Source organism: Antechinus flavipes, chromosome 2 (genome assembly GCF_016432865.1).
Source record: "Antechinus flavipes isolate AdamAnt ecotype Samford, QLD, Australia chromosome 2, AdamAnt_v2, whole genome shotgun sequence".
Lineage (NCBI taxonomy): Eukaryota > Metazoa > Chordata > Mammalia > Dasyuromorphia > Dasyuridae > Antechinus > Antechinus flavipes.
The window spans coordinates 596,825,429-596,852,162 of record NC_067399.1 but is presented as its reverse complement, the minus strand read 5'-3'; the positions used below and the strand labels follow the sequence as shown (position 1 = coordinate 596,852,162).

General features: G+C 41.0%; 1 protein-coding gene across 1 annotated transcript; it reads left to right on the top strand.

Moving 5' to 3' along the window:
- Window positions 1–33: 33 nt before the first annotated feature.
- On the top strand, window positions 34–7,928 carry VAX1 (ventral anterior homeobox 1). Its single transcript, XM_051981512.1, has 3 exons — window positions 34–1,233; window positions 2,782–2,969; window positions 5,441–7,928. The coding sequence occupies exons 1-3, from the start codon at window positions 996–998 to the stop codon at window positions 5,996–5,998; spliced, it is 984 nt and encodes a 327-aa protein (XP_051837472.1). The 5' UTR covers window positions 34–995; the 3' UTR covers window positions 5,999–7,928.
- The last annotated feature ends 18,806 nt before the right edge of the window (window positions 7,929–26,734 follow it).

Here is a 26,734-nt window from a genome sequence, read left to right as displayed (position 1 = left end):
GACTGTTGGGGATGCAAAAATATATATTTTTTTAATCCACTGGCATTAAAAAGGAGAGAAGAGATGGAAGTTTAAGATGGCTGTCAGCATGGAGGTGTGTTAAAGAGTTCAGTTCTTACTGTGGGAGGGAAATCCTCTTAAGCAAAACTTTCTCTTTTTATGATTTCATTTTCTCCCAAGAGGGAGTTCTTCCTCCTGCTGAAGGTTGTATGGGGGGAGGGGGTGTCTTAGTTGTCTTTTTTTTTTTTTTTAAGTAGCTTTATTCAGATGTATCTGGCATGTCTAGAGAAAGCCCCTTTAGTCAGTTTATAATCTGGAGGGTCAAAGGCAAACTGGAAGTTAATAATGGCTGCTAATGGTGCTTACAATTCAGGATGAATCTTGTCAAAAGTTTTTCTGGAAGTCTGGGTCTTTGATTGTGTGTTTCCTGAAAGCAAGACCAATCATTTCAGTTTATTCACTGGCTAAACTCTACTTGATTGGGGACAAGCACAGAAACCATCCATTACGATCTGATATATTATCCAAACAATTTAGTGTATTCATGAGGTAACCGAAACGTGGAGGCTGTGAAATTACCCGTAATCAATTGAAACAGCGAGTGTGCGTCCCTCTGGGTGTCCAACATCTCTATGTCTCAGTAATAAGGCAGGCAAGAAATCATTTCAGAGTTGCACTGTTCGCTATCTGATCGCTGGGCTGGGGGAAGCTGGACAGTCCTATTAGAAGGCTGGGACTGATGAGGCTGAATCGCAACTCCGCTGGGAACCACAACACGACAACCTGCATCTCCAGGAGTGTATTGCAGACCCCACTGTGCTGACCACCAGAGGCTTGTGCCATCGCCAATTTCGTTTCGCCGGTGGTGGTTTTTTTCCCCCCTTCTTCTCCTCTCCTCTCGAGTGTCTGTGGGGTGTATTTTGTGGGTGCGTGTGTGCAGTGGGGTATTCTTATCCCACCACCCCCCCCCCTTTTTTTTTTTTTTTGCCTTTTACATGTTTGGGAAACCAGACAAAATGGACGTTAGATGCCACTCGGACGCTGAGACTAACCGGGTCTCGAAGAATGGACATAAGGAGGGGAAAGAGAGCAAGGGGGGCGAAGGGAATATCTCCGCTTCTTTTCTGAAGGAACCTCCGGGCACTTTTTCCCCGTCTGCCGCTTCGGAAGATTGTAATAAGAATAAATCTAATTCTGCCGACCCGGACTATTGCAGAAGGATCCTGGTTCGAGGTAGGGGATCAGAAAGGAGAAAGCGTTTGGGGTTTGAGTATCTTTAGAGAGACGATTCGGGAGGATAGGGTCGTCCTCCCCGACCCTTTATCGGAGCTTTCGGTCCCCTTCTCCCCGGACTGTTGATCTTTAGCTGATGCCTTCTGTTCGCATCTTGCCCGCTTGGCCGTGGGGTGTGGGTGTTGGTGTGTGCGTATGTGTGTATGTGGGAGCGTGGCTGTTGGGGGTGGGGACCTCTGAGGTTGTGGATCGGCTCGGACTTCGGGAGAAAGTTGCTGGCCTTGGGGCCCCACCCTCTGCCTTGCTCCGAGTCTAGCCTCCGGCCTCTTGAGCCAGGCCATTCGTCTCCTTTCCGAGCCTTCAGCAAGTTGGTGTGCTGGGGCCTCGCCCAGTCCCCGACCCGAGGGTGGGGAAGGGAGGCGGGGTGGGGGCGGAGAGGATCTTCGGGGAAAGCTGAAGCACTGCATGATGCAGCCGGAGAGAAGGTGGTGGAGGAGGCCGCCGACCCTGAGCTCCTATGGCAATCGCTTCTGAAAAAAAAATGGGTTGGAGGGAGGCAGAAATGCAAACGGACATCAGCTCCTGCCTTCCAGGCATCAGAGGTTTGAGGGATACAGAAAAAAAGAAAGAAAGAAAAGCCAAACTGCTGTTTGAATAGAGAAGCGGGAAGTTGGTTCTGGCTGGTTAAGGGGCCTGTTTTTGGGCAGCCTTGGAGACCCGGCGGGGCTGATTGGGGTGGGGGTGCGGCGAGCGAGGGATGCGAAAAGAAGACGCTCACCTTCGCCTCCAAGGGAGGCACTGCCCCCATGTCTTCTGACTCATATTTTGGGGAAACTGCTCTCGGGGATCCGGAAGCCCGGACTATTCCTCTTGGGGTATCCTCTGTCCCCAGGCAGAAACCCCGAGACTAAGAGGAAACGAACCCCGAATACGGCCTGGTAAATAGTCGTTCCTCCCGGGCTGGACCATGGGCAGTGTGAGCGCTGGGGCAAGTGGGCTTCTGTGCTCTTGTGCGTGTGCTGGGTACGTTGTGAGTATGAGGATGTGGGTGAAAGGGGCAGAATACCAATTCTGTCGGATCGGAGGACCCTAAAACCGTACGGGGTTACTCTTCCCAGTTGTCCCTATTTAGTGAGGCCTCTTCCGTGGCGAGGGCTGTGCCCCTGGAAGCAAAGCGGCTTTCCTTCTCGCCCTAGGGCGCCCAGAACTGAAGGAGGGGGCTCTTCCCCCTGGTTGAAATTGCATTTTGTCCTCTAGCCTGGCTGTTCATTCAAAGGGATTTGTCCTAACAAAACTGAACCGATTCTTGTCCCCAACTACCTTCCCCTCTCAACCCCTGTCCCAGGAACAGACAAACCAGTTAAGTGGAGTTAGATACCCCAATATTTGACTTCCCTGCAGACTTTCAGCTAAGCTAGGTAGGGTCACCGGCGAAGTCCCTGGAGCTCCTGGCTTGAAAAGTTGGTTAGAAGGGTCAGGGAGAGGAAAGAGATGTAGTTCGAATGAGTACTGACTACTGGTCTTTTCCCCCTTGTGGCCCCTTTCTAGATGCCAAGGGCTCCATCCGAGAGATCATTCTTCCCAAAGGCCTGGACCTGGACCGGCCAAAGCGGACCCGAACGTCATTCACCGCTGAACAGCTATATCGGCTAGAGATGGAGTTCCAGCGGTGCCAGTATGTTGTGGGGCGGGAGCGAACCGAGCTGGCCAGGCAGCTCAACCTCTCCGAGACCCAGGTACCAGTCCAGTGGCCCTGTATGGTCAGGCAGCGGTTCCCCCCCCCCCCCTTCTCCGTCCCCTAATGCTCAGCCATCTCATTTCAGGCCAAAACCACCTCTCAGGCCCTGTTGTAGACCTAGAGAGCATCCAGGGAAAGAGAAAACTACTGGGCTTGTGTGGGCTATCGCATCAGAGAAGACAGCTCTTTTCTACACAAATGTCTGGTCCTTTAAATATAGGGAAGCTCCAGATTTTATATCCTTTGCCCCTTTGCTTGGTACAACAGAGACAAATCCAAACTGTACCACCACTTCCAACACAAACATAGCAATTTATTAGCCTGTTGGATTCTACAAGGAGCTGATTCTCAACTTTGGTCTGGGTATCCCAATTTGACCCTACCCCCAGGAAAATATATCTAGATCTCTAAGTCTCAGTTGCTCTCTTCCTTGGGATGCTATGCTCAATATTTATGCTAGAATTATTGGAGGGGAGTTCTGTCTCCTGTTGGTGATTATGAAAGGAAGAAGAGGAGCTAGCCAGAACTGTTGAGATTTTCCTATGGGGAGAGGTCTTCCCCCCTACACACACACACACACACACACACACACACACACACACACACACTTTACTCTTGGATATAGCCTTAATGAAGTCTTGTCAAATAATGTTAGTTCCCTGACATTTCACCTCATTTCCAGTACAGGTTTCAGTGAAGAGGGATAAAGATTATTTTTATGATTTCTATCTAAGATTTCTTGGTCTAATTCATCTAGGAATCTTCCTTCAGTCATTCTCTGCATTTCTTTTCCTTTGCTACTGTTAGTTGTGACTCAGCACAGGCAAGAAAAGTGTTTGGGAGGGTGACTCCAACCTGGGGTCCTTTTTGTTTTGGGGAACCTTCTCTGTGCATATGTTCAATGTGTAAAGTGTGATTACATATAGAGACAAGGACTCTAGACTCAAAACTGTTTCTTCTGTATCTTGGTAGGGAAAACAGGAATTGGGGACTTCCTGGGATTTTGTGATCAGGCTTACCCTGTAATTTATAATGTATACTCAAGGGTTTTCTTTTTCTCTGGAACTTCCCCACACCAGATCCAAATAGCTCAGAAGCTGAAGTGGGTTAGTCGGTATTTCCTCTGATGAGGAAATGATGAAAGAACAAGAACTGAGGTTTGGTTCCAGGAAAGGAAATGGAGAAAACCAGGTGTTTTCTGGTGCTTCCTATGCCACCCCTATTCCCACCTCCCAGCCCCACCAGAAGTAAAGAAACAAAGCAAAACCAAAACAGACCAAAAACACTTCTAAAAAGTTGCCAAACAAGGACCATAAGCAGAGCTGCTGCTACCCTAGAATCTTAAAGGAAAGCAAAATGCCTGGAGGATAGGAAAAGTCCTTTAACTGTGAACAGCCCCCTGGGCTTTAGGGACAAGCCCTTGCCAGTCTTTTCCAATTTCCCATTCAAAAAGTCATTGGGAATGGGGGTGATAGTATAAAGGAAACAGAAAATTTCAAAGTTCTGTTAATTGAATTCTTCATCACTTCCTCATCCAATTCACCACAAACATTTGGAATCCTTATCCTTCCTTGTCTCGGTTTGACTGAAATTGGATAGAGATGTAAGTAGATCATGTCTTCCTGTATTCACTGAAGGGAGATTCACTGAAGGGAGCTTTAGGTTTCCCTAAATGTCAGATCTTATCTCGGCCTGACGGGGCTTTCCCAATCTCTAACTCCAATTTCTTCATTGTGTGTGTGTGTGTGTGTGTGTGTGTGTGTGTGTGTGTGTGTAAATAAAATCCACTAAGAAATCTTCCTAAGATTCGGGGCAACTATTTCATCTTTCTAGAAGTGGGAGAGAGAGAGAGAGAGAGACTCCACCGTCTTCCCCAAATACAATTCTAAAAAGTCTTGGATCTAAATTTCCCTAGAAATTGTGAAACCCCTTGACCCTGTTTGTCTCTCTTTTGAGTTTTAAGACTATCTCCCTTAACTCGCCATACTTTTAAAGGCCTTCATTAACTCCATCCCCAAATCCCAGTAAGAGTGAGAAGCCACTGGTGAGGGGGGGTTGTGTGTGGCGGGGTGGGGAGTGGACTGGAGGCATCCTTCCCGATTATCTTAATCCTTGTCTCTGAGAAATTGGGAGAATGGAAGGAACTACACGGTGGGTGGAGGGACCTGTCAATGAAATACCTGTTATTGTTGTTATTATAATTTTGAAATGTTTCACGATCTGGTTCTGGTTGGGCTTCAATCAAGTTTACCCACCCAGAAGTTTAGCCTGGAGATTGTGATGAGGTTGAACTTGGTCGAGTTTGTGTTCCCGCCTGTCTCGAAGTGCCCTAGCTTCGGCCTTTGGATGGAGGGAGAAGGATAGTTGGTGGTTTCTAACCTTCTGAGTCCTCGCAGAGGGTGGGTCGCGTCCCCAGGGTTCTCTAATAGTTTCTCTCCCTTCCTCTGCCCTTTCTGTCGACTGCCACAGGTGAAGGTGTGGTTCCAGAACCGGCGCACAAAGCAGAAGAAAGACCAAGGCAAGGACTCGGAGCTGCGCTCCGTAGTGTCCGAGACGGCTGCCACTTGCAGCGTGCTCCGGCTCCTAGAGCAAGGCCGCCTGCTCTCCCCGCCCGGCCTGCCGGGCCTCCTGCCGCCTTGCGCCACGGGAGCTCTGGGTTCGGCCCTGAGAGGCCCAAGCATTCCGGCCCTAGGCGGCAGCGGCAGTTCGAGCTCCGGCTCCAGCTCGGCCTCCGGCCCGGCGGGCGGCTCCTCTCCGCACCCCCCGGCCGTGAGTAGCGCGGCGGGGCCCGCCTCGGCTTCAGGACTGCATCCTGCCCCGGCCGCCGGTCACGGTCTCTTCAGCCTGCCGGTACCATCGCTCCTGGGATCGGTTGCCAGTCGCCTCTCCTCCAACCCCCTGACAATGGCTGGCTCATTGGCCGGGAATTTACAAGAACTCTCCGCAAGATACCTGAGCTCCTCCGCCTTTGAGCCCTACTCGCGGACCAACAATAAAGACGGGGCGGAGAAAAAAGCACTGGACTGATTTTAAGTATTTCCATGTATTTATATTTATAGTATCTATTGTGCTTATATTTATGGAATCACACACCCAAGCTACCCTCCCTGGGCAGTTCCCCTCTCCCCACGCGGTCTGCAGACACGTCCTTTACCTCCTTGCCTCACCTTCTCTTACAAATTTGATTTTACCATTTTAATTTTTTTTTCCTGCCTTGCTTCCGTTTGCTTTCTATCCTTCCACCCCCCAACTTCCATCTGAATGCAGGAAAGATCCAAAGATCTGGGAAACATCCTACTCCCTTTCCCCACCCCTCCACCTCTAACCTGAGGGAAAGGAGGCATCCAAATCCAAAGGAACAGTACTGTTGGTAGGAATAGTGGGGAGAAGAAGGCTGAGCATGCAGCCTCCCACTGACCCCGCAGCCGCCCGCCTAGGGTGGAAGATATACAGGGTTTCCTAGAGTCCAGAGTTGGTATACTCCTTCCGAAAGAAGGAATAGGAAACTCCCACCGTCTGAGTGAGCCATACAGGAAGTGAATTTCAGAACGCTCGGCGGTCACTAGGCCTTATAGGTTGCTCTAGAAAGCCAGGGACCCTGCCCAAGTTTCCCATAGAACAAGGAAGAATCAATCGCTTTCCAACCCCCACCCTCCACTCCTCTCCACCTTAGGGAATCTGTGGATAAAATAGGCAAGAGATGCCGAAAACCATCTTCTAACGACCACTTTCACAATACTAATAATAATGACGATGACGATAGTGATACTAATGATAGGGAAAATAATAAGAATGGACTATTGCTAAGCAATTAAAAATGAATCCTAACTGTATTCCAAGACTAGATGCAACTTAATTATTTTTTTTAAAAAATGATAAATTTGAGTCTGGAAGGTAAAAAACCTTTTAAAAATGTTCCAAAACGTAATTTTCTAGGCAGAGTAGAATAAACGAGGCTGTGAGTTTGAAAAGAAATTTGACCGGAATGAGCAAAGCCAACGATTTATTTTCTAAGAAATTCTCAATCAGCTTCCCTACCTCACCCCAAGTCTTCCGGTAGAAATAATCTAGGGCCTCACTGAGGAGTATCTGTTGAAAGGACGCCTCAGAAGTCTCAGCAAAATCAAATGTTAGTCAGAGAGGGGGCACTTTTTAGGGAGTTATCGTTGGTTCGTAAATAGAGCGGGCAATAGCCATTCCATTTAGCACCGCAAACTATGATCCTTTCCATTTCCATTAAAAAGTAAAATAAAATATAATCCCCCCCCTTTTTTCCCCCTTGCCCTTGTTTCACGAAGTACTCGTAGCTTTAAATTCTAGGAAAACATGGTTCCAGTTACTTAAACCAATTGAGAAAGTTGGACAATCCTGCTACTTCTCCCTGGTCCTCCAGAATTCATCTCAATCGGAAGAATTATCTTTTCCTTTTGATGACAAAGACTATGATGATGAAGAAAAAGAAGAAAGAAGTTGTAATAGTAGATATAAGAAAAAGGAAAGATTTTCCTTCCAGTTTACGGCTCCCATCCACCTGCAATCTGTTTTTGAAGGGTCAGGTGGTAGTTAGAACTTAGTCTCAGGCGGAGGTAGGGGCCGGTAATCCTTCTAAGCAGATACAAACTGTGTGCCTCAGTCTATGCCATCTATTTCTTTAACCAAAACGGCCAACAGGAAAAACCGTGAGATATCTCTTGTTGTCTAGAATGTATTAGAGTCCATTTGAAGAACCGCCCAGAACAAATTTTTTGAAAATAGTAATTTTATTGTAAATTATTTACGTCGAGATTTTTTTTTGCTTTGTTTTAGACAATTAGTGGGGGAAAATAATGAAATAATGATTCACATGCGGGTAGGTGTTCCCTAAATCCTGGCTACTAACTCTGTTCTGAATGTTTTGGATATTTGGATGTTTTGTATTTATGTGGTGAGAGTGAAATATATCTATCTATAATGATAAGATCTATTCTCGTCTTCTATTTAAAGTGTGTGTGTGTGTGTGTGTGTGTGTGTGTGTGTGTGTGTGTGTGTGTAAAATCCCATCAAATTATTATTTCCTAGTATTTATGATCCAGACAATGGACTACATTTAGTCAGCGTTCACGGTGCTCTGATTTATTCTTGTGGAAGTTCACTGTAGGAAGATTTTCAACTTTCAGAGAAATTAGGCAGAATCTGAGTCTTTCTGTTTCTGAGTCTGGGTGGTTGCTGTTGTTTTAATTTAATTGACTCGTTACAGGGTGAGATTCTAAGATGCCTCTATAGCCCAGGAATTCCCTACATTCGTCGTTTCTGCTGTTTTCCAGTACTTGAGCAGCAATTTGGGTTTTTTTTTTCTTTTTTTGCCTAAAGTGCAGTTTGAATAACAACTTGGCTCGCAACAGGCCAAACGGCAAGTTTCTCTTTACTTTAAAGTTTGAGTTTGAGTCAATTCTCCTTCTGTCCTGAAAACTTCAGAGATGAGACAGAGACCAGAATATCTTTGGGTGTTAGATTCTCGCAAAACATGGAGGCTTTTCTCCTCCTAGAACATCGATGATATCTTGAATGCAAGTATTACAAATAGAAAGTCGAGAGCTTGGGGAAAAGGTTTCAAGATCCACTAGCCTAAGTTTAGCAGAAGTAAACTCCCTTTTCGAGGTTAATTGGAGCAAGAGCTTTTCTAATGTCTTTTTGAGTTCATCATTACGGGGCCAGCCTGGCCACAGATCTGAGTGACTCACTTGTACCCTGCTCCCCTTTTCTTAATCTTTATCCCCCTCTCCTCATATCTCCCCTTCCATCACTTATGACTGAAACATAGGATGCTCTCAGAAAATGTTTTAAGATGATACTAATGGGAACTTGAGAGAGAAAACTGAACTCAGTCCCCACCTCAGTCCCCGTCCCCACCTCTCTGCCATTAGGCATCAAAGTAGTACATATATACTAATGTACATACACATACACATACGGATGGGAAGCAGTGGTTCGAACTTCTGATTTCGTTGGGTGGATATCACAAATCTCCGGAGAAAACAGAACACCAAAGCAAATCTGTAACTACTGGGCAATTTGAAGTCTTAAGAGACTTGATTAAGTAATTTGTCCAGGACCACAAGATCAGTTGATGATAGGGACGAGGATTGAACGTGGTTTCACTAATTCTTAGGTTGGGAGTTTATCCACTACCCCATGAGTGGTTCTTGGGCATGTGAACTGCCACACATTCACTCAAAATCACACTCTCAGTGAATGCTTAAAAACAAATTTTAAAAAATTATGCCAAATCGCCCTAATCTTCTTCACCCTAAACCAGTGAATTATTTGGTGCTGAAAAGTAGAGGAACTTATGCGGGTGGACGAATCTGCATAGGTGAAGGTGATTGTATTTCCTAAGTCTATCTGGATTCCAACGAAGACAGCTAGGGAACTGGGTCCTGGGTCAGAAATGTAATCTGGGAGTCCGGGTTAGGGAAAAAAAGAATAGGGGATGGGGGGAGGGGCATCGAGCCCCTTTGGCAGCCCCGCCCACACCTCCTCACTGATCTTCAGGAGATTCACGGTAGCCAAAGGCATCCACGTGCCATCAGAAATCAGGCGGCGGAGCTGCGTGGAAGGGAGATTCCGTGACGTGAATGTGCAGGCGCTCTGGACGAGTTAACGGTTTAGCGCCACAAGGATTTGTTTTCAATTTCCTAATTTTGAATTCTACCTTTTAAATTGACCAACTATAATCGAGCTTCTTAGTCCTTCGGAGGAGATGCAGCTCCCTTTATCCCACCCTAGCTCTTTCCCTCCACCCTCTTCCTCTTCCTTTCATTTTCCAACTCCCACCGTCTCTGTTTGTGCCCGGGTGGGCCAAGGGAGGAGCCATTGGCTTAGGGATGAGTGTAGTTCCCTAAGCTCTTGGGCAGGGAGGTAGGGGTGGGGTCGGAAGGGGGTGGAGAAAAGAGGGAACGAGGCAGGGGGTGGCAGAATTTTATCATAACAAAAGAAAACAGGAATGCAAAAGCTCCTGGGTCCCGAAAACAAGCCCAGCTTTCCCCACAGGGAACTCGCCTAGGCCTTCCTAAACGTTGGTTTTCTTCTTCTCTCTTTCTCTCTGTCCTTGTGTCTCTCCGTGTCTGTTTTTCTGTTTCTCTCTCTGCCTCTGTCTGCTATCTCCCCCTCCCCAACACCTTTTCCCCGTCCCCATCCATCAGTATCTTTAAAGAAACTGACTTCGTTATACCTACTAATCCCCTTTCCAAAGTGGTCTAACACCGCCTTCTCAATCTCCTCACCATTCCCAGAACTCTGTACCCACACCCCATACCATTCCCTTTCTCTTCCCCCTCTGGTTTTGGGGAAGAATCTTGGGGAACTCTTCTCCCCGCCACTCAGAAAGTGTAATTGCTCTAAAAGAGTTTCTTCTGAAGGGGGAAAAAAATCACAATTTTAATAAAAAAAATTACAGGTAATTCATTTAATTTTAGCGACTGGCCCCCTCCTCTCTCTCCCGCCTTGGGAAGCCCAGCGTTTTCAGTGGAACGTCTTGGCATTCGAAGCGTCTGATCAGTACCTCGAACTCTCCGACTTAAGCGAGAAGGGAAGTTCAGCGTCCGGGAGTGGCACCTGCCCCTTTCTCTGAGTGAATGGTCAAGGGGTGCCAAGTAAGGGTCGGGGAGAATACTCTCGTGGGAGTGTTGTGCTTTAAAAGAACTCTCTGTTCCTTTCCTGAACAAAGGGGCACCTAAGTTGCAGAAAAGCCGAGGCCAGGGAAAGAAAAGAAATTCACAACCAGCATCTTTGGGCTTGAGAACGTGCGCGCGCGCGCACACACACGGAAATAAAAGAGTGACAGGAGAAATACTGCACCTGAAGAACCTAAACGGGCTTATGGGTTCAGACAGAGTTATCAGCTTATAGTCAGCCTAGTAATTGAGTATTGGAATCCAAGAGTGCTAAGGCATTTGGGGAAAATATGAAAAAGTCCAGGCGTAATCTGTTTATAAGAGATTTTTCATCTCCCTCCTTCAGACTTTGAGGAAGACTAAAGATTTTTAGACCGAGATGTCTTGGTCCTGGGCTTCCTGTCCTGCCAGACTGCCAAAGCAACAGATAATGTCAGCTGCCACCAAATCTGTTTTTGGTGGACAGCACTTTGGAAAGTGGCCTGGGCTGAGAGTGAGAAAGCTTCTATTTCTAGAGAGCTGCTCTGCCTTAACTAGAACTGAATTTTGTGGTAAGCCCCTTCCACTCTCTGGCCTTCAATTTGCTCAAAAGTAAAATGTGATCTGGGAGGTCTCCAAGGTTCTTTCCAAGTCTCAATGTGAAACCTGCTGTAATGATTTGCTTCTGGTTTCCCACTCTTTCTGTATTATATTCAACATTCTCATTTGGCATATTAGGAACTGAGAGTTCAAGGGATTATTGCAGTTTCCACAGTACAGAAGAGGAAAAACTGGGTTCAGAGTCAGAAGAACTGGATTAGAATTCCAGCTCTTCTAACTTCCTGTGTGACTGTGGGGAAGTCACTTGAATACTCTGGGTCTCAGTTCTTCATCTATAAAATTAGTTCATTCTAGATGTCTCTAAAGTTGCTTCCAGATCTAAATCTATGTTCCTATTTTTGAGATATACTGTAGATAGAGTTCTTGATTCAAATCAGAAGAGTTTGATTTCAATTCAGGCTTTCTGGGTTCTTAACTGTGAAAAAAACTTAACCAAGACCCATAACTTCTCTGTATCTCAATTCTCTCTTTTGTAAATTGAGGGTAATTGTACATGTCCATTTACCACCTCATAAAGTTTTTGTAAAAATCTAGTGAGATAATGTATGAGATTGCCTTTTATACTAGAAAGCATCTTTCCTAATCCTAAAGGATTATCATCACTATGTCCACTTTTGAAAGTCTTTTCACTTCTATGATTTTAGTTTATAAAAGGAAAAGGAGATGACTAAGATTATTTCCCCATACCACAGAGAAAGTATCTTGATAAATGCAACTGAGATACAAATTTGCTAGTGAATTCTGCTTGAATTCAATCACCTGTGCCCTAAGTATGCTGTAGCAGGAGGAATGGTTATAGGAGAAACTTCTGTGGTTTTTCTGAAAGATACTAAAGCACCAATCTCTCTTGCAACAGAAAACCAGACTGAGCAAGACCAGTGAGGGTCTTGGATAGGAAAAAAAAATTGAAAATCATTCCAATGAGAGACATAAGGATGGTAGAGATCAGTGACATGGAAGGTGAATTACACAAAATCCCAGAGAAGAGTCCTTTTTTTAAAAGCAAATTCCTTTTTTGTATATTTCTGATCATCAATGAGTTGGAAACATCATTTATTGCTCAAAAGTCTATTTTCATCTACAATCAGGATAAGTCTTATTTTGTTCTATAGGGCTCCTTATTCATTTCTGGATCTAAAAACCAAACTCAGTCTCCATCTTCTAGCGCACAATATGCTCTGAGAAACAATGTACTCTATTAAGAAAATCGCTGACCAGGCAGTTAAGAGACTCAATGTATCTTTATTCTTCTCCAGACTGCACTCATTATCTTTCTCTGGGACTTGGTCTACAATGCTCCAGAACAGTCTCCTCATAGGCCCAGAAATTAACCTATGAGTCTATAGTCTATAGTACAAATCCAAGTCCATAAGGCAGGCTTTGGACTTCACACATAGAAAGTGCCCTTTTATGAATGTCCATCAATTGGAGAATGGTTGAATAAATTATAGTATATGAATGTTATAGAATATTATTATTCTACAAGAAATGACCAACAGGAGGATTTCAGAAAGGCCTGGAGAGACTTGCATGAACTGATGCAATATGAAATGAGCAGAACCAGGAGATCATTAGACATAGCAACAAGAAGATTATACGATGATCAGTTCTGATGGATATAGCTCTCTTCAACAATGAGATGATTCAAACCAGTTCCAATTGTTCATTGATGAAGAGAGCCATCTACACCCAGAGAAAACTGTGGGAACTGAGTATGGCTCACAACATAGCATTTTCACTCTTTTTGTTGTTGCTTGCTTGCATTTTATTTTACTTCACCTTTTCTCTTGTGTGGCACAATAATTGTATAAATATGTATGGATATATTGGATTTAACATATATTTCTACCATGTTTAACATATATTGGACCACCTGTGCCATCTAGGGGAGGGCATAGGGGAAGGGGGTGGAAATTGGAACACAGGGTTTTGCAAGGGCTAATGTTGAATTGTCCATGCATATGTTATGAAAATAAAAAGCTTTAATAAAAAAAGTGCCCCTTTGCCCCTGAAGCTCCTTCCTCTGGTTCCTTCTAGAACCTACCTTTTAATGAGGCCATCAGGGCCATTCTTGTCCTTATTCCTCTCCCAAATGAACTCCTGACTCTTCCCAGACTTTTCTAATGTGTCCCACTCTGGGTACCTTCATCTCCACCCACCTTTATGCCTTCCTTTTATTTGTGTCTTGTCTTCTTCCAGTTGATTATAACTCCTTGAAAACAGAAAAAAAAAATGTATGTTGTGTTAGTATTCCCAACCCTTGGCTCAATGCCTGATACATAGTTGCTGCTTAACAAATACTTCTTGACAAAGGTAAATTGAGCCTGGAGTCAGGAAAACTAGGTTAAAATCTGAGCTCAGAAACTAAAAGCTGTGTAATCTGGGCAAGTCACTTAGCCTCAGATTCTTCAGCTATAAAATGGGAATAATAACAATTACTCCATAAAATTGTTGGGAGAATCAAAACAGATGATATTTGTAAAAAGCACATGCACATAGTAGGGACTACAGAAATGCTTATTTTCTTCACCTCTTATTGACATGCTTCTTTGCCTAGCCTTGACAGTTGTCAAATAAATTGTTAAATCTTTCTAAGTCTCTCATTTTCTACCCACAAAATAAAATGGGTTGAGAAGCAGCCATAGTATAAATGGTAAGAACACTAAATTTGGAGTCAGGCTCCATAACTTTGAAACTTGACTTTGTGTGTGTTGTTCAGTTGTTTTAGTCCTGTCCAACTCTTTGTGACCCCATTTGGGGTTTTTTGGGCAAAGATATTAGAGTGGTTTGCCATTTCCTTCTCCAGTTCATTTTACAGATGTTGAAACTGAGGCAAACAGGGTTAAGGGACTTGCCCAGAGTCACACAACTGTAAAGTTTGAACCCCATTCTTCCTGACTCCAGGCTTGATTATCTATTCACTAAGCCACATGGCTTCCCTAAGTATGATCTTGGATAAGTCTTAATTTTTTTCATCTATAATAGAAGAAGGGAGAAAAGTAAATAATAAAGGATCTTCAGGATTTCTTCAATTTCTAAATCAAAAGACCTAGATTTATACACATTCTAATTATAACAGTCTTATGATTCTGGGATATGTATATGACTTTTATAACTGAACTATGCTTGTATTTGAACAAACTCTCTAAGTTGGGCAGTTGTTTGATCTTCTTGTCTTGGAAATGTATCCTTAGTCACCAGTGAGAATATGAAATAATTTTACTCTTAGCTGAAAGTATTTTTCTATTGACTGAACAAAGTCTATAGTATAATGAGAAAAAAAATTGTGTCTCAGTTCTGTTAATTTTTTTCAATCAAACCCAAGTTTTCCTGTCTTCAGCTTTAGCAAACTTGGGCATCATTTGAAGAAGTTTCTCTTATTTTTTTTTTCAGAAAAAAAAAAAAAAAGGATGGCAAGACCTATATGAACTGATGCAAAGTGAAGTGAGAAGAACTAGATTATTGTATACAGTAACAGCAATATTGTAACAATGTTCAACTGTGAGAGACTTGACTATTCTGATAAATATAATGATCCAAGACAATCCCAAAGGATTCATTTAAAAAATGTTATCCACCTTCAGAGAGATGATGAATTCTGAATGCAAATATATCTTTTTCTTTCTTTCTTTCTTTCTTTCTTTCTTTCTTTCTTTCTTTCTTTCTTTCTTTCTTTCTTTCTTTCTTTCTTTCTTTCTTTCTTTCTTTCTTTCTTTCTTTCTTTCTTCCTTCCTTCTTCCTTCCTTCCTTCCTTCTTTTCTTCCTTCCTTTTTTCCTTCCTTCCTTCCTTCCTTCCTTTTTTCCTTCCTTCCTTCCTTCCTTCCTTCCTTCCTTCCTTCCTTCCTTCCTTCCTTCCTTCCTTCCTTCTTTCCTTCCTTCCTATCTTCCCTCCTACCTCCCTTTCTCCCTCCTTCCCTCTCTCCTCCCTTTTTTGTGATATGGCTAATATGAAAATGTTTTGCATGATTTCACATGTTTATAATTGATATCATTTTGCTTGCCTTCTCAATGGCTGGAAAAGGGGTAATAGGGAGAGAGAATTTGGAACTCAAAATTTAAATAGAAAAGAATGCTAAAAATTAATTATATGCATACATGTGTGCATATATATGTATATATGTACACACATGCACAAACATACATATATATATTTTAATGAAGTGTCTCTTTTTTAAATTGTTCTGCTAAACAGTACTAAGATTGTGGGGTGTATGGGTGTGAGGTGGGGAGAGAGGGGGAGAGAGAGGGGGCGATCAGGCTGTTGCAATTTACATGAAGCTCTAATCTGTAAAACACGCACCAAAGTGTGTGGCCTTGGACCTGCACCAAGGTCCAGTCACAGCAGTTTAGAAGCCAATTCTTCACAGCTGAACTAGGTAATTAGAAAAGCCATCAACATCCTACACTGAAGTCTCAACTTAAATCCTTTCTTTTCCTTCTTTTCTTTCTTTCTTTCCTTCCTTCCTTTTCTTTTCTTTTCTTTTTTTTCTTTTCTTTTCTTTTCTTTTCTTCTCTTTTCTCCTTTTCTCTCCTTTCTTTCTTTCTTTCTTTCTTTCTTTCTTTCTTTCTTTCTTTCTTTCTTTCTTTCTTTCTTTCTTTCTTTCTTTCTTTCTTTCTTTCTTTCTTTCTTTCTTTCTTTCTTTCTTTCTTTCTTTCTTTTCCTTTCTTTCTTTCTTTCCCCCTCCCTTTTCTCTCTGTCTTTGTGTCTCTCTGTGTGTTTGTCTCTGTCTTTCTGTCTCTGTCTCTATCTCTGTCTGCCTGTCTCTCTCCTTCTCTTTTATCCCTTTAGTTAAGTCACTTTAAATACCTTCCCTCCCCTTCCTCTTTCCCCATAACATTCCAGGTGAGGAAAGAAAACCTATTTCTACTAACTAGTTTGCTGGAATTTGGGCAACTCACATGCCTTAAGTATGGATTGGGTAAGAGTTGAAGGCAATAAATTAAGCAGTATTGAAAAGAGAAGATGGAATACTAAATGTATTTTGATGAGAAGCAAATCAGAAATAGTAGAAGGGGTAATAGGTATGTGTATGGTCATAGGAAGGAATTAAGGAAGATTTGGTGGGTAGGCAGGATTATATATAGAAGTAACTTTAGTATAAAAACAAAAGGCATCAATAAAACATTAAAAAAATACACAAATCTACTTTCATGGGGAGAAAGGCAGTAGAGAAGGGAATTTACAGAAAGAAGCATTCCCTCAGGGACAGAGTTCTATAAAATGAAGGCAAAACAAAAGCAAAAAAGATGGAAATTTTTGGTGCATGTTAGCTAAAAAACAAAACAAAACTATAATAATTCACACTTATATAGAGCTCTGTAGAAAGTACATTATAGGTGTTATCTTTTTGGAGTTTCACAATAATTTTGTGAGTCAGACAATTGCAGGAATTAGCACCCCCTTTTTACAAATGAGCAAATAGAGGCTCAGAGAGGGTCCTAGGATCATGAGATTGGCGGCTAGAAGGATGAGTAGCAGAACTGAAATCTAAACTGAGATGTTTTGAATCTATCTGCAGAGATCTTCCTTTCCTTCATGTTGCCACTATGTCTCAGTTTTAGCTGAAGTTCTTTTGAACTCTTTTGTTTCTATAGAAAAATTAGAAGATTGGCAGCTAACTGTCATAGGCCCAGGTCATCACTGGGCGGGGGGTTAGGAAGTCCTGAGTTCAAATGTGATCTCAGACACTAATTGTGTGATCTTGGTCACTTTAACCTCTGCCTCAGTTTCCTCAACTGTAAAATAGTGATAATAATAGCAATTAGCCACCTCTTAGGGTTTTTACAAAAATCAAATGAAATATTTGTACAAAAGGACTGACACTGCATGGAATAAAATAGACATGACATGCATTTATTCTCTCTCTTTAGAGAGATACTGGCCTCTGAATGGCCCCGGGGGAGGAGGAGATAGAGGGACAATATGCCGGTTGTCTGATGATGACCACCTAGTACTGATCACTTCAGCAATCTCTTTCTGAATGCCAGAATTCTAATAATTGAGTCTCTGGTCCCTATACCTGGTAATTCACTTCATCATGGCATCTCACCCTCAGACTTTGAAGCTGTCTACCTGCTCAGGTGACAAGTCTGGATGCTCAATCCATTAAGTTGAAGAGTAGTTCTGGGCAAACACAGGGCTCTTTGCTTACAAACCACCCCATGTCACCCCACACACCCGGAGTAAGAAAGCATTTAGATGCTGTGTCCTGCTATACCTCCCCACTGGGAAAATGTAAAACTAAATATAGTTTGGATGATTTGCCTACTGGGCCTCAATCTAATCTGAACCCAGGGGTTGGTAGGCTCTTTCCCTAGCCTTTCTCAAGCTGAAATGGAAAATGGAAATTCCTTCCATGAGATCTCGAGCTTTTAAAAGGTCTGCAGTAATATTGGTTGTATTAAGTAGTGGGGAGCAGCCCACTCCCCAGGAACCTGGCTTTAAGCTACTTCTGGGTGGCAGAGCCACCTAGCACAACTATGGCTCCCTTCCTGAGGGCTGTTGACTGCCTACATCATTGACACCTCCCCTCCCCCCTCCCACCAGTCAGAGCCCCAACGAATCTCCCTTCTCACATCACGAAACATCTTCCAGTATTCATCTCCATCCGCCCAACCCCCAGACCCTGTGGAATGCCCACTGGAGGGATGGTCATAAAAGGAGCTAGTTGGGGGCCCTTGGCTTCCTCTTAATTGGCTGCATTTCTTATTTCAGCTGCTCAGCTCAGTGAAAAGCAGAGGTAGAGTGGAAAGAGGGTGGGGAGGCAGCCCCTGTAACTTGGAAAGCAACAGGCTGGTCTTAAAGTAACATACACACTATCCTTGGGCTGAAGGTGATGGATGTCATGCAATGTGGAAGAAGCTGATTACATGAAGGACCCAAGTCTAAGAAATGATGTAATCAAATAGAGCATTCTCAGTTTTGCCCCTCATAGGATTTAAAGCTAAAAGAGACTATCTTAACCAGAGATCCTTAACTTTTTGTGTATCATGGATGCCTTTGCCAATCTGGTTAAGCCTGTAGACTCTCTCTCTGAACAATAGTTATAGCATTTATAATCGAATAAAATTCTAAATTTCAGAGATTAGTGAAAATAAATATGTAATCTTATATAGTTTATATCAAATTGTCATTTTATGGAGGAAAGGGCAGGAAGGAAAAAAGTTTGGAAATCCAAAAGTTTTTTAAAGTGAATATTAAAATTGTCTTTACAGTTGTTTGTAATATTATTTGGAAAAAAATATTATTTGTTTGTAAAAATTTAAAAGTTCACAGACCCCCTGAAATTTATTCATGGAGGTGAAAATTAGGATTTTAAAATGAAGAATAGAGTTAGAATTAAAGGGAGGTTTAGTGTTAGAGAATGATAGGAGATGGTAGAAAATCACAGGTTAAGAACCAAGGATCCAAAAGGACCCACAAAAGTGGGAACCGATAAACTTGCCAAAGGTTCTTGGAATAGTATAGAGCATATGCTTGAATTGAAATTCTGAGCTCTTGGCCTTCAGAGTCGCTGTTTATTCTGCTTCCCACTCCTTTTTTTTGGTCCTGCCTCTGTTAAGCAACTAATTATTAAAAAGATACTTGTCACAGCTACTACAGAGACTGATTTTTAAAAAGTCCACAGTTTTGAAGTGCTTAAATCTAGTTGATGGTTGAATTCAATATGTGTGGAGTGTGTGTGTGTGTGTGTGTGTGTGTGTGTGTGTGTGTGTTTAAACACACAAAATAAGCCTAAGTTCTATCACCACCAGGCAGGATATGGTAAATGGATGATAAAGGAAATCAATACTATGGACATTAGAAAAAGGGAGAAAATGAAGACAGTCGTAGAATATGAACTAGGCTTTATTTTTTAAAATAATCCTTTTTTTATTGTCAAAACACATGCAAAGATAATTTTAAACATTCACCTTTGCAAAACCTTGTGCTTCAAATTTTTCTCTCTCCCTTCTCTCCACTCCCTCCTCTAGACAGTAAATAATTCAATATATGTTAAACATGTACAATTCTTCTATACATATTTCCACATTTATTGTGCTGCACAAGAAAAATCAGATCAAAAAGGGAAAAAATGAGGAATACAAAAAGTAGGCAAAAAAAAAAAAAAAAAAAGGTGAAAATCTATGTTGTGAATCACATTCAGTCCTGACAGTCCTCTCTCTGGATGCAGATAGCTCTCTCCATCACAAGTTTATTGGAATTGGCCTAAATTACCTCATTGTTGAAAAGAGCCACATCTATCACAATTGAACATCACATAATCTTATTGTGTACAATGTTCTCTTGGTTCTATGCTCTTCACTCAGTATCCGTTCATGTAAGTCTCTCCAGGCCTTTCTGAAATCATCCTGCTTATCATTTCTTATAGAACAATAATATTCCATTACATTCATATATCATAACTTATTCAGACATTCCCCAACTTCACCCTTTCCCTCAGTCCTTGCCTCCAATCCTTGCCTCTGATTACCTCATCAGGACACATTCAGCAAGGGCCAATTGTGAGGAGAGCCATCACATGACCATATGTTTATAGAACCATTATCACACCTTGAGTAGGTAATTAGCCTTAAGTGCACTTCTGTCTTAGATTCAAATATACCTTTTCAGAGTTCCAGCCCTCTACATCAATTGATGGGCGTCCACTTAGTCTCCAGTTCCTTGCCACTACAAAAAGGGTGCTACAAACATGTCTGTACATGTGGATTCTTTTCCCTTTTTTATGATCTCTTTGGGATACAAGTTCAATAGAGACATTGCTGGATCAAAGGGTATACACAGTTTGATAGCCCTTTGGGCATAGTTCCAAATTGCTCTCCAGAATGGTTGGATCATAAATTAGGCTTTAAAAGAAGGATAGAGTTTAGTTAGGGAGAGGAAAAGAAGACAAGAGTATTCCAGTCCTGAACAAGAGCAGATAGAAGGAATGCAAAATTATGATCTGGAGCAGTAAGGACAGACCTATCTAAAATGGTTAGTGATTGGTTCATATAGGGGAGTAATGTGAGATAAAACTGGAAAGGTAGAAATCTTGAATGTCAGATAAGCAATTTGAATGCTCTTCTAGGGCAGGTATTCTTAACTTATTAAAATATATATTTAAAAATCACAGATCTTCCAACATCTATTCACGAACCCCTTGCTATAACCCTAAAGTCCTAGGATTTATGGGCTTCAGGTTAAGAACTTCTGTTCTAGGCAATGTAGAGTTCTGGAAGATTTTAGTCAAGGATTTGTATGATGAAAGAAGTTCTCTGGAGTGATTTATCTAATGGGACATGTAGGATGGTTTGGGGAGGCAGGAAAATTTTATGAGCAAAAAGATCAGTTAGGAGACTTACAATAGTGCAATAAGATGAGATAAAGTCTAGGAACAGGGTAGTGGTAATGGAAATAAAAAATCATGGTAGAAGGAAGAAGGGAAAGAAGGATTCAGTAGAAGGAGAAGGAGGAGGAAGAGGAGATGAAAAAAGGGAGAAGATGTAGAAAAAGATTATTATTGTTATTATTATTTTGCTGAGGCAATTGAGGTTAAGTGACTTGCCCAAGATCACACAGGTAGAAAGTGGTAAGTGTCTGAGGTCACATTTGAACTCAAGTCCTCCTGACTTCAGGGCTAGTGCTCTATCCATTGTGCTACCTTGCTGTCCCAAAAAGATTATTTTTGAGACCAACAACAAAAAGAATTTAATATACAGATTAAATTAAAATTTGATTTAATTTTAAAATTAAAATTAATTAAATTAAAATTAAATTTTAAAAAAAGACAGAATTTAGTAAACCTGCTATGTATCAAACATTATGCTAAGTGTTGGGGATTAAAGAAGAGGCAAAATATAGTCCCTTAAAGCAAACCCCCAAAGGGAAGTCTTTGGTTTGAATAACTTTGCATAATTTTCAGTGATCAGGCTGTCTGAACAATTGTCAAAATGCAAGTTATCCTGAACTAGGATTAATCTAGGCATGTAATTTTCTACAAAATTGAAGAGGAAGATCAAATTTGTCTTCTCTTTTCAAGGGAAAAAAAACATCTTCCCCAAAGTTAATCTCAGCAAGTATAAGAGGCTAAATGGACCATGCAATTCCGGTTTTTAAAACATTTATCAAATCAGTGGTTTAGTATTGTGTGTACAAAACAACTAGTTGTTTGACTGAAGCTTTCATGCATGTTTAGGGAATAGGAGATGGAGGATGACCCAGCAGAGGATACTGAAGAGAAACTCATCCATACGGGAGAGAAATAAGAGAACAGGCATAAAAAGTAAGGCAGGGGTATCTGTCACAGATTCTAGTTAATTATATCAAGAAATTGGAGAAGGCTGTAGAGGGGATGACAAGCTCATAAGAGGAGAGATGAGAAACCTCATGATAAAATTCTCCATAAAATAGGAGTTCATCTGCTGAAGAGAGGATAAAGTGGCAAGGTGGGGGGAGGGAGGGCTTGTTGAGAGATGAGGAAATTTGAAATGGTCCCTTCAGGGATAATAGAATAGCCTGGGAAGAATAAGAGTATTGAAGTAATAAGAGTTCAGCTGTTAGATAACATAAACTTGTGGTGGACCCAATAGCCAACATAACCATAAGCTTTCATTGGACATTTCTAAAATAGCAAACTTAGAAGGTATAAAATCCTACTATGTGAGAGATTTGATTTGGAATTCTCTGAGCTGGGGAAATGTTACCCAAGATGTCACTTAGCTGATTTGGTGACTGTATTGAAGAGCAGTGAGTTTTTGTGTTCCTAAGTCACAGAAAGGTGCCCACTAAATGATCTGCTATATATACCTTGAGCTTTGAAGTTCATTGAATACTTCAAAGATGCAACAGTCTGTGCATGGCTCCGGAAATGTTACGGTAATGACAGCAGTAATGACAATAGATTTGGCTGGAATGTAGCATTAAAATAGTGGACTTCAAATTCTGGTGGTTGCAGACTGCAGAAGCAAGTTTGAGAGGGGAGGGACTTCTACTCTGTGTCTGAAGGTTGGTGACATAGAATAAGGGTACTCATATTGGGAATATAGAACCTATAGGTGATGTGAAAGCATAGGATCAGAGTATTAGAGCTGCACAGAAAATGAAGAACCATCTTGACTGATGATGAAATTGAGATCTAGAGAAGAAATGTGATTTGTCCAATATCACTAGGTAAGGCCACAGAAGAACTTGAACTGAAAATTAGGGCTCCAGACTCTTAATCCAGCGTTTTTGCCATTATTTCATTTGTGGGAGAATGTGGCAAAGGCTAAAATCCACAGAGTTTTGAGTGACTTTTTGACTTCAGATGCATCAAAAAGTGAAATTACCTAGTTCTATTTTTGGGGGAGATAGAAGTTTGGATGTGACAAAATTTGGAGGAAAGGGAACTTTGTAGAAGGCTTCAACAGATGTAGAGCTTAAAAACTATATCCCAATATCAAACTTTGCATACTCTTTTTTATCCAGTAGTATGTCTATTGAATCTGTACCCCAAAGAGATCATAAAAGAGGGAAAAGGACCAATTTGTGCAAAAATGTTTGTAGCAGCCCTTTTTTATGGTGGACAGAGTGGCTGATTAAGTTATGATATATGAATATAACAGAAATTTATTATTCTGTAAGAAATGACTAGCAGGCTGATTTCAGAAAAACCTGGAAATACTTACATGAACTGATGCTGAATGAAGTGAGCAGAACCAAGAGAATATTGTATATAGTAACAAGATTATGTGATGATCCTTTGCTTGTTTTTTTTTCTTTCTCATTTTTTCCCCCTTTGATCTGATTTTTTTGGTATAACATGATGTATATGAAAATATGTTTAGAAGAATTGCACATGTTTAAACTATACTGGGTTGCTTGCTTTCTTGAAAATGGAGGAAGAGAGGAGAGGGAGAAAATTTTGGAACACAGATGGAATTTGGAATTGCAGATGCCAATGTTGACAACTATCTTTGCATGTACTTGGAAAAATAAAATACTATTTATTTATTTTATTTTGTTGTTGTTGAGGCTGGGGTTAAGTGACTTGTCCAGGGTCACACAACTAGGAACTGTTAAATGTATGAGGCCAGTTTTGAATTCAGGTTCTCTTGATTTCAGGGCTGGTGCTCTATCCACTGTGTCACCTAGCTGCCCCGTATTATTAAAATTTAAAATAAAATGAAGAACTATAGCCCAATATAATTGTCTTCTTTCTCAAATGTTTGAAAAGTCTAATAATTGATTTGTGATATAGGACTGAAGCTGAGAAGGGAGACCGGAACTGAATATAGATTTGGAAGTCATCAGATAGGTGACACAACAGGTAGAGCACTGAACTATCAGAAAGACTCATCTTCATGAGTTCAAATCTCACCTCAGACACTTGTCCATGATTGAGGACAAGCCTCAGTTTCCTCATCTGTAAAATGAGTTGGAGAAGGAAATAGCAAACTACTCCATATCTTTGCCAAGAAAACCCTCGAATGGGATCATGAAGAATCAGAAACTAATCAACAAAATCATCTGCATAAGAGATGATAATTGAAGTCATGGTAACTTATGAATCTACCAAATAACAGAGAAAAAGAAAAGGGCTGTCTATGATAGATTCTTGGGGTGACACCCACAATTAATGGGCATGACATTGGATGATGATTTAGCAAAAGCTCAGAGACAGTGGTGCAGTGGGGAGAGTGTTGGACTTAGAGTTGCAGGGGTCCTCAAACTACAGCCCTGGGGCTAGATGTGGCAGCTGAGGACGTTTATCCCCCTCACCCAGGGCTATGAAGTTTCTTTATTTAAAGGCCCACAAAACAAAAGTTTTTGTTTTTACTATAGTCCAGCCCTCCAACAGTCTGAGGGACAGTGAATTGGCCCCCTATTTAAAAGTCCTCAAACCCCTGGGACTCAAGAGAATAGAGTTTAAATTCTCAGTCACCTACTACGTATGTGACCCGAGGCAGGTTACTTAACCCCAGCCTCAGTTTGCTCAATTTAAAAATGAGAGAGTTAGATTTGATAGTTCAAAGGTTTTCTTCTGGTTCCAAATATTTTATTCAATAAAAGGAAATTCAAGGAAACTAGGATGGTTATTCATACTAGAGAGCAATAGCATATGAAAACCCAAAGAAGAGAAATACCTATGGGGAGAGAGTACTTGAAAGTGTTGAGGATATGAGTATGAGTATGAGTATATAAGCTATGGAGAAATCAAGAAGGATGAATATCGAGGAAAGTTGGCAGTTAAGGAACCTCTGGTGATTTTGGAGAAGGTGATTTCAGTTTAGTGATGAGGCTAGAAGACATAGTGGAGAAGGTTAAAAGGAGAGTGAGAAGAGAGGAAGAAAAGAGATCCAGTGTAGATGACTTTCTCAAGGAGTTTGGCTAAGAAGGGAGGAGAGACATAGGACGACAGCTAGTGGAAGCAGTATCAAATATTGAGGAATTTTTTAAAGGATGACTATAATTTGGGCATGTCTGTAGGTAGGCAGAGATTGAATATTAACAAATAGGGAGGTGACAAAAGGAGTAAATTGCTGAAGATTCAAGTTTACATATAGGGAGTTTGGCTTTGTGAAAAGAGAAGGACTACTCCAACGTCCCTGTAGTTCTAAATAGTTAACTTTTAAGTTTATTTCATAACTTTATAAAATTATGTATATCATATATTATAAATATATTATTTTATAAAATTGTATAATTACTTAATTTCCACCGAATTAATAGACTATAATCATATGGACAATTCAATCTAATATGCTCTTGTCAAATGAAAGATTTCTTAAGAATCCCATCTGAACCCAGAAATTAGCTTTAGAAACAAGAGTAATTGGAAACATAATTTATAATGTTGCCAAGCTCAACAAAAACTTTAAAGTAACAAATATAGGAGCAATAAAACAACAAAAAATCCTCTTCAGAAATATTTCATAGCATTCTTAATGCTCTTTTTTTAAGGAGCAAAGCCTCTAGATGTTTGAAAAGTCATCCTGATGTCAAATCTTTCAGTGGCAAGAGACCACACACCAGGTAACATTTGAAAGAACTCCAATAATCAGCCTTCAGGGCTCTCACTTCCTTAGTCTTCTCAGAGCCATTGCCTAAAGCTAGTCCCAGCTCTTGGTATTTTAGCAGAATATGGGGTCTATTGCAGCTGTTTTAGACAAGTTTTGACTTGGTTTTCACTCCCTAACATTTATTAATATTATACCACTTAAAATTAGATTAGTGCACATGCCTGGAATAATTAGACAATAGTGCATGTTTCGGAAAACCCAGATTTGGTAATTACACGGGTGATTAGACACCAACGGAAGTGTTTTTGTTGACAGTGGGAATAACTTAGTTGTGTTTCAATTTTCCTCTTTCCTTTTCAATTATTAGACAGACCTTGATCCCAAAATAAGGAATGAGAATTAGTGTTGGGGCGTGAAGCTAGATGTGGGAATTCAGAGCAAGTTTAAGGGACTTCTTATTAAAACAACAACAACAACCACAAAAACCCAACAAGATTGATCCTGGGAGAAATAAGCATGTTGAAAATCTAGCCAGCTGTAAAGATGAGAGAATGACCCAGAAAAACAATTGCATCCAAGCTAAGGGAAAAAATCAAAAGCTCTTACTGACATATTCAATTCAATTCAAAGGAAGATTATATAGAAGGTCATGTGTGTCCAGGCAAGGGACCTTAAAAACACTGACTTACAGAAAGATTGGTAGTTATTAGAAACATATGTTAGGGAAAGATAGGCACATATACAACTGGAAATCTAGCAGCATATACTCATTGTTTCTTTTATAGATAGGTAGCATTAAAGCTTAATTTTAACAAACAGTAACAGGTAGGTAGCAGTGAGTAGAGTTAAGAACTAAATTAAATCCAATCTTAGACATTTACTAGCTGTGTGATCCTAGGCAAATCACTTAACTCTGTTTGCCTCAGTTTCTCATATGCCATATGATTTGGAGAAGGAAATGGCAAACTACTCCAGTATCTTTGTCAAGAAAACCCCAAATGATATCATGGAAAGTTGGACACAACTAAAATGACTGGACAACAGTAAACAATACAACCAATTAAATTTGTGTCAACAACTTTTAAAATTTAAAGTAACAAAAAACTTGCATTTATAGAACACTTGAAGGTTTTCAAAGGGATTTATACATACAATTTTATTTTATCCTCACAAAATCTCTCGAATAGATGCTATTATTATTATAATCCCAATTTCACAGATGAGAACATTGCAATGAAAAAAGTTAGGTGACTTGTCCAAAGTCATATAGCTAGTAAGTTTCAAAGGAAGGATTATAACTCATATCTTCATGACTTAAGACCAGGGTTTTAGCTACTATGCTACCTAGGCTTCAACATTAAAACAAACAAACAAACAATAAAACCACAAACCCTTTAATGTTGCTCTCTATTAGGAAAAAAAAAAGTTCTCAATTCATCCTGTATTCATAAATAGCTCACTATTCTCAAATGTTCCTTATCTCACATCATTCACATGTCTTCATTTACCATCTCCTCAGTCTCCTTTG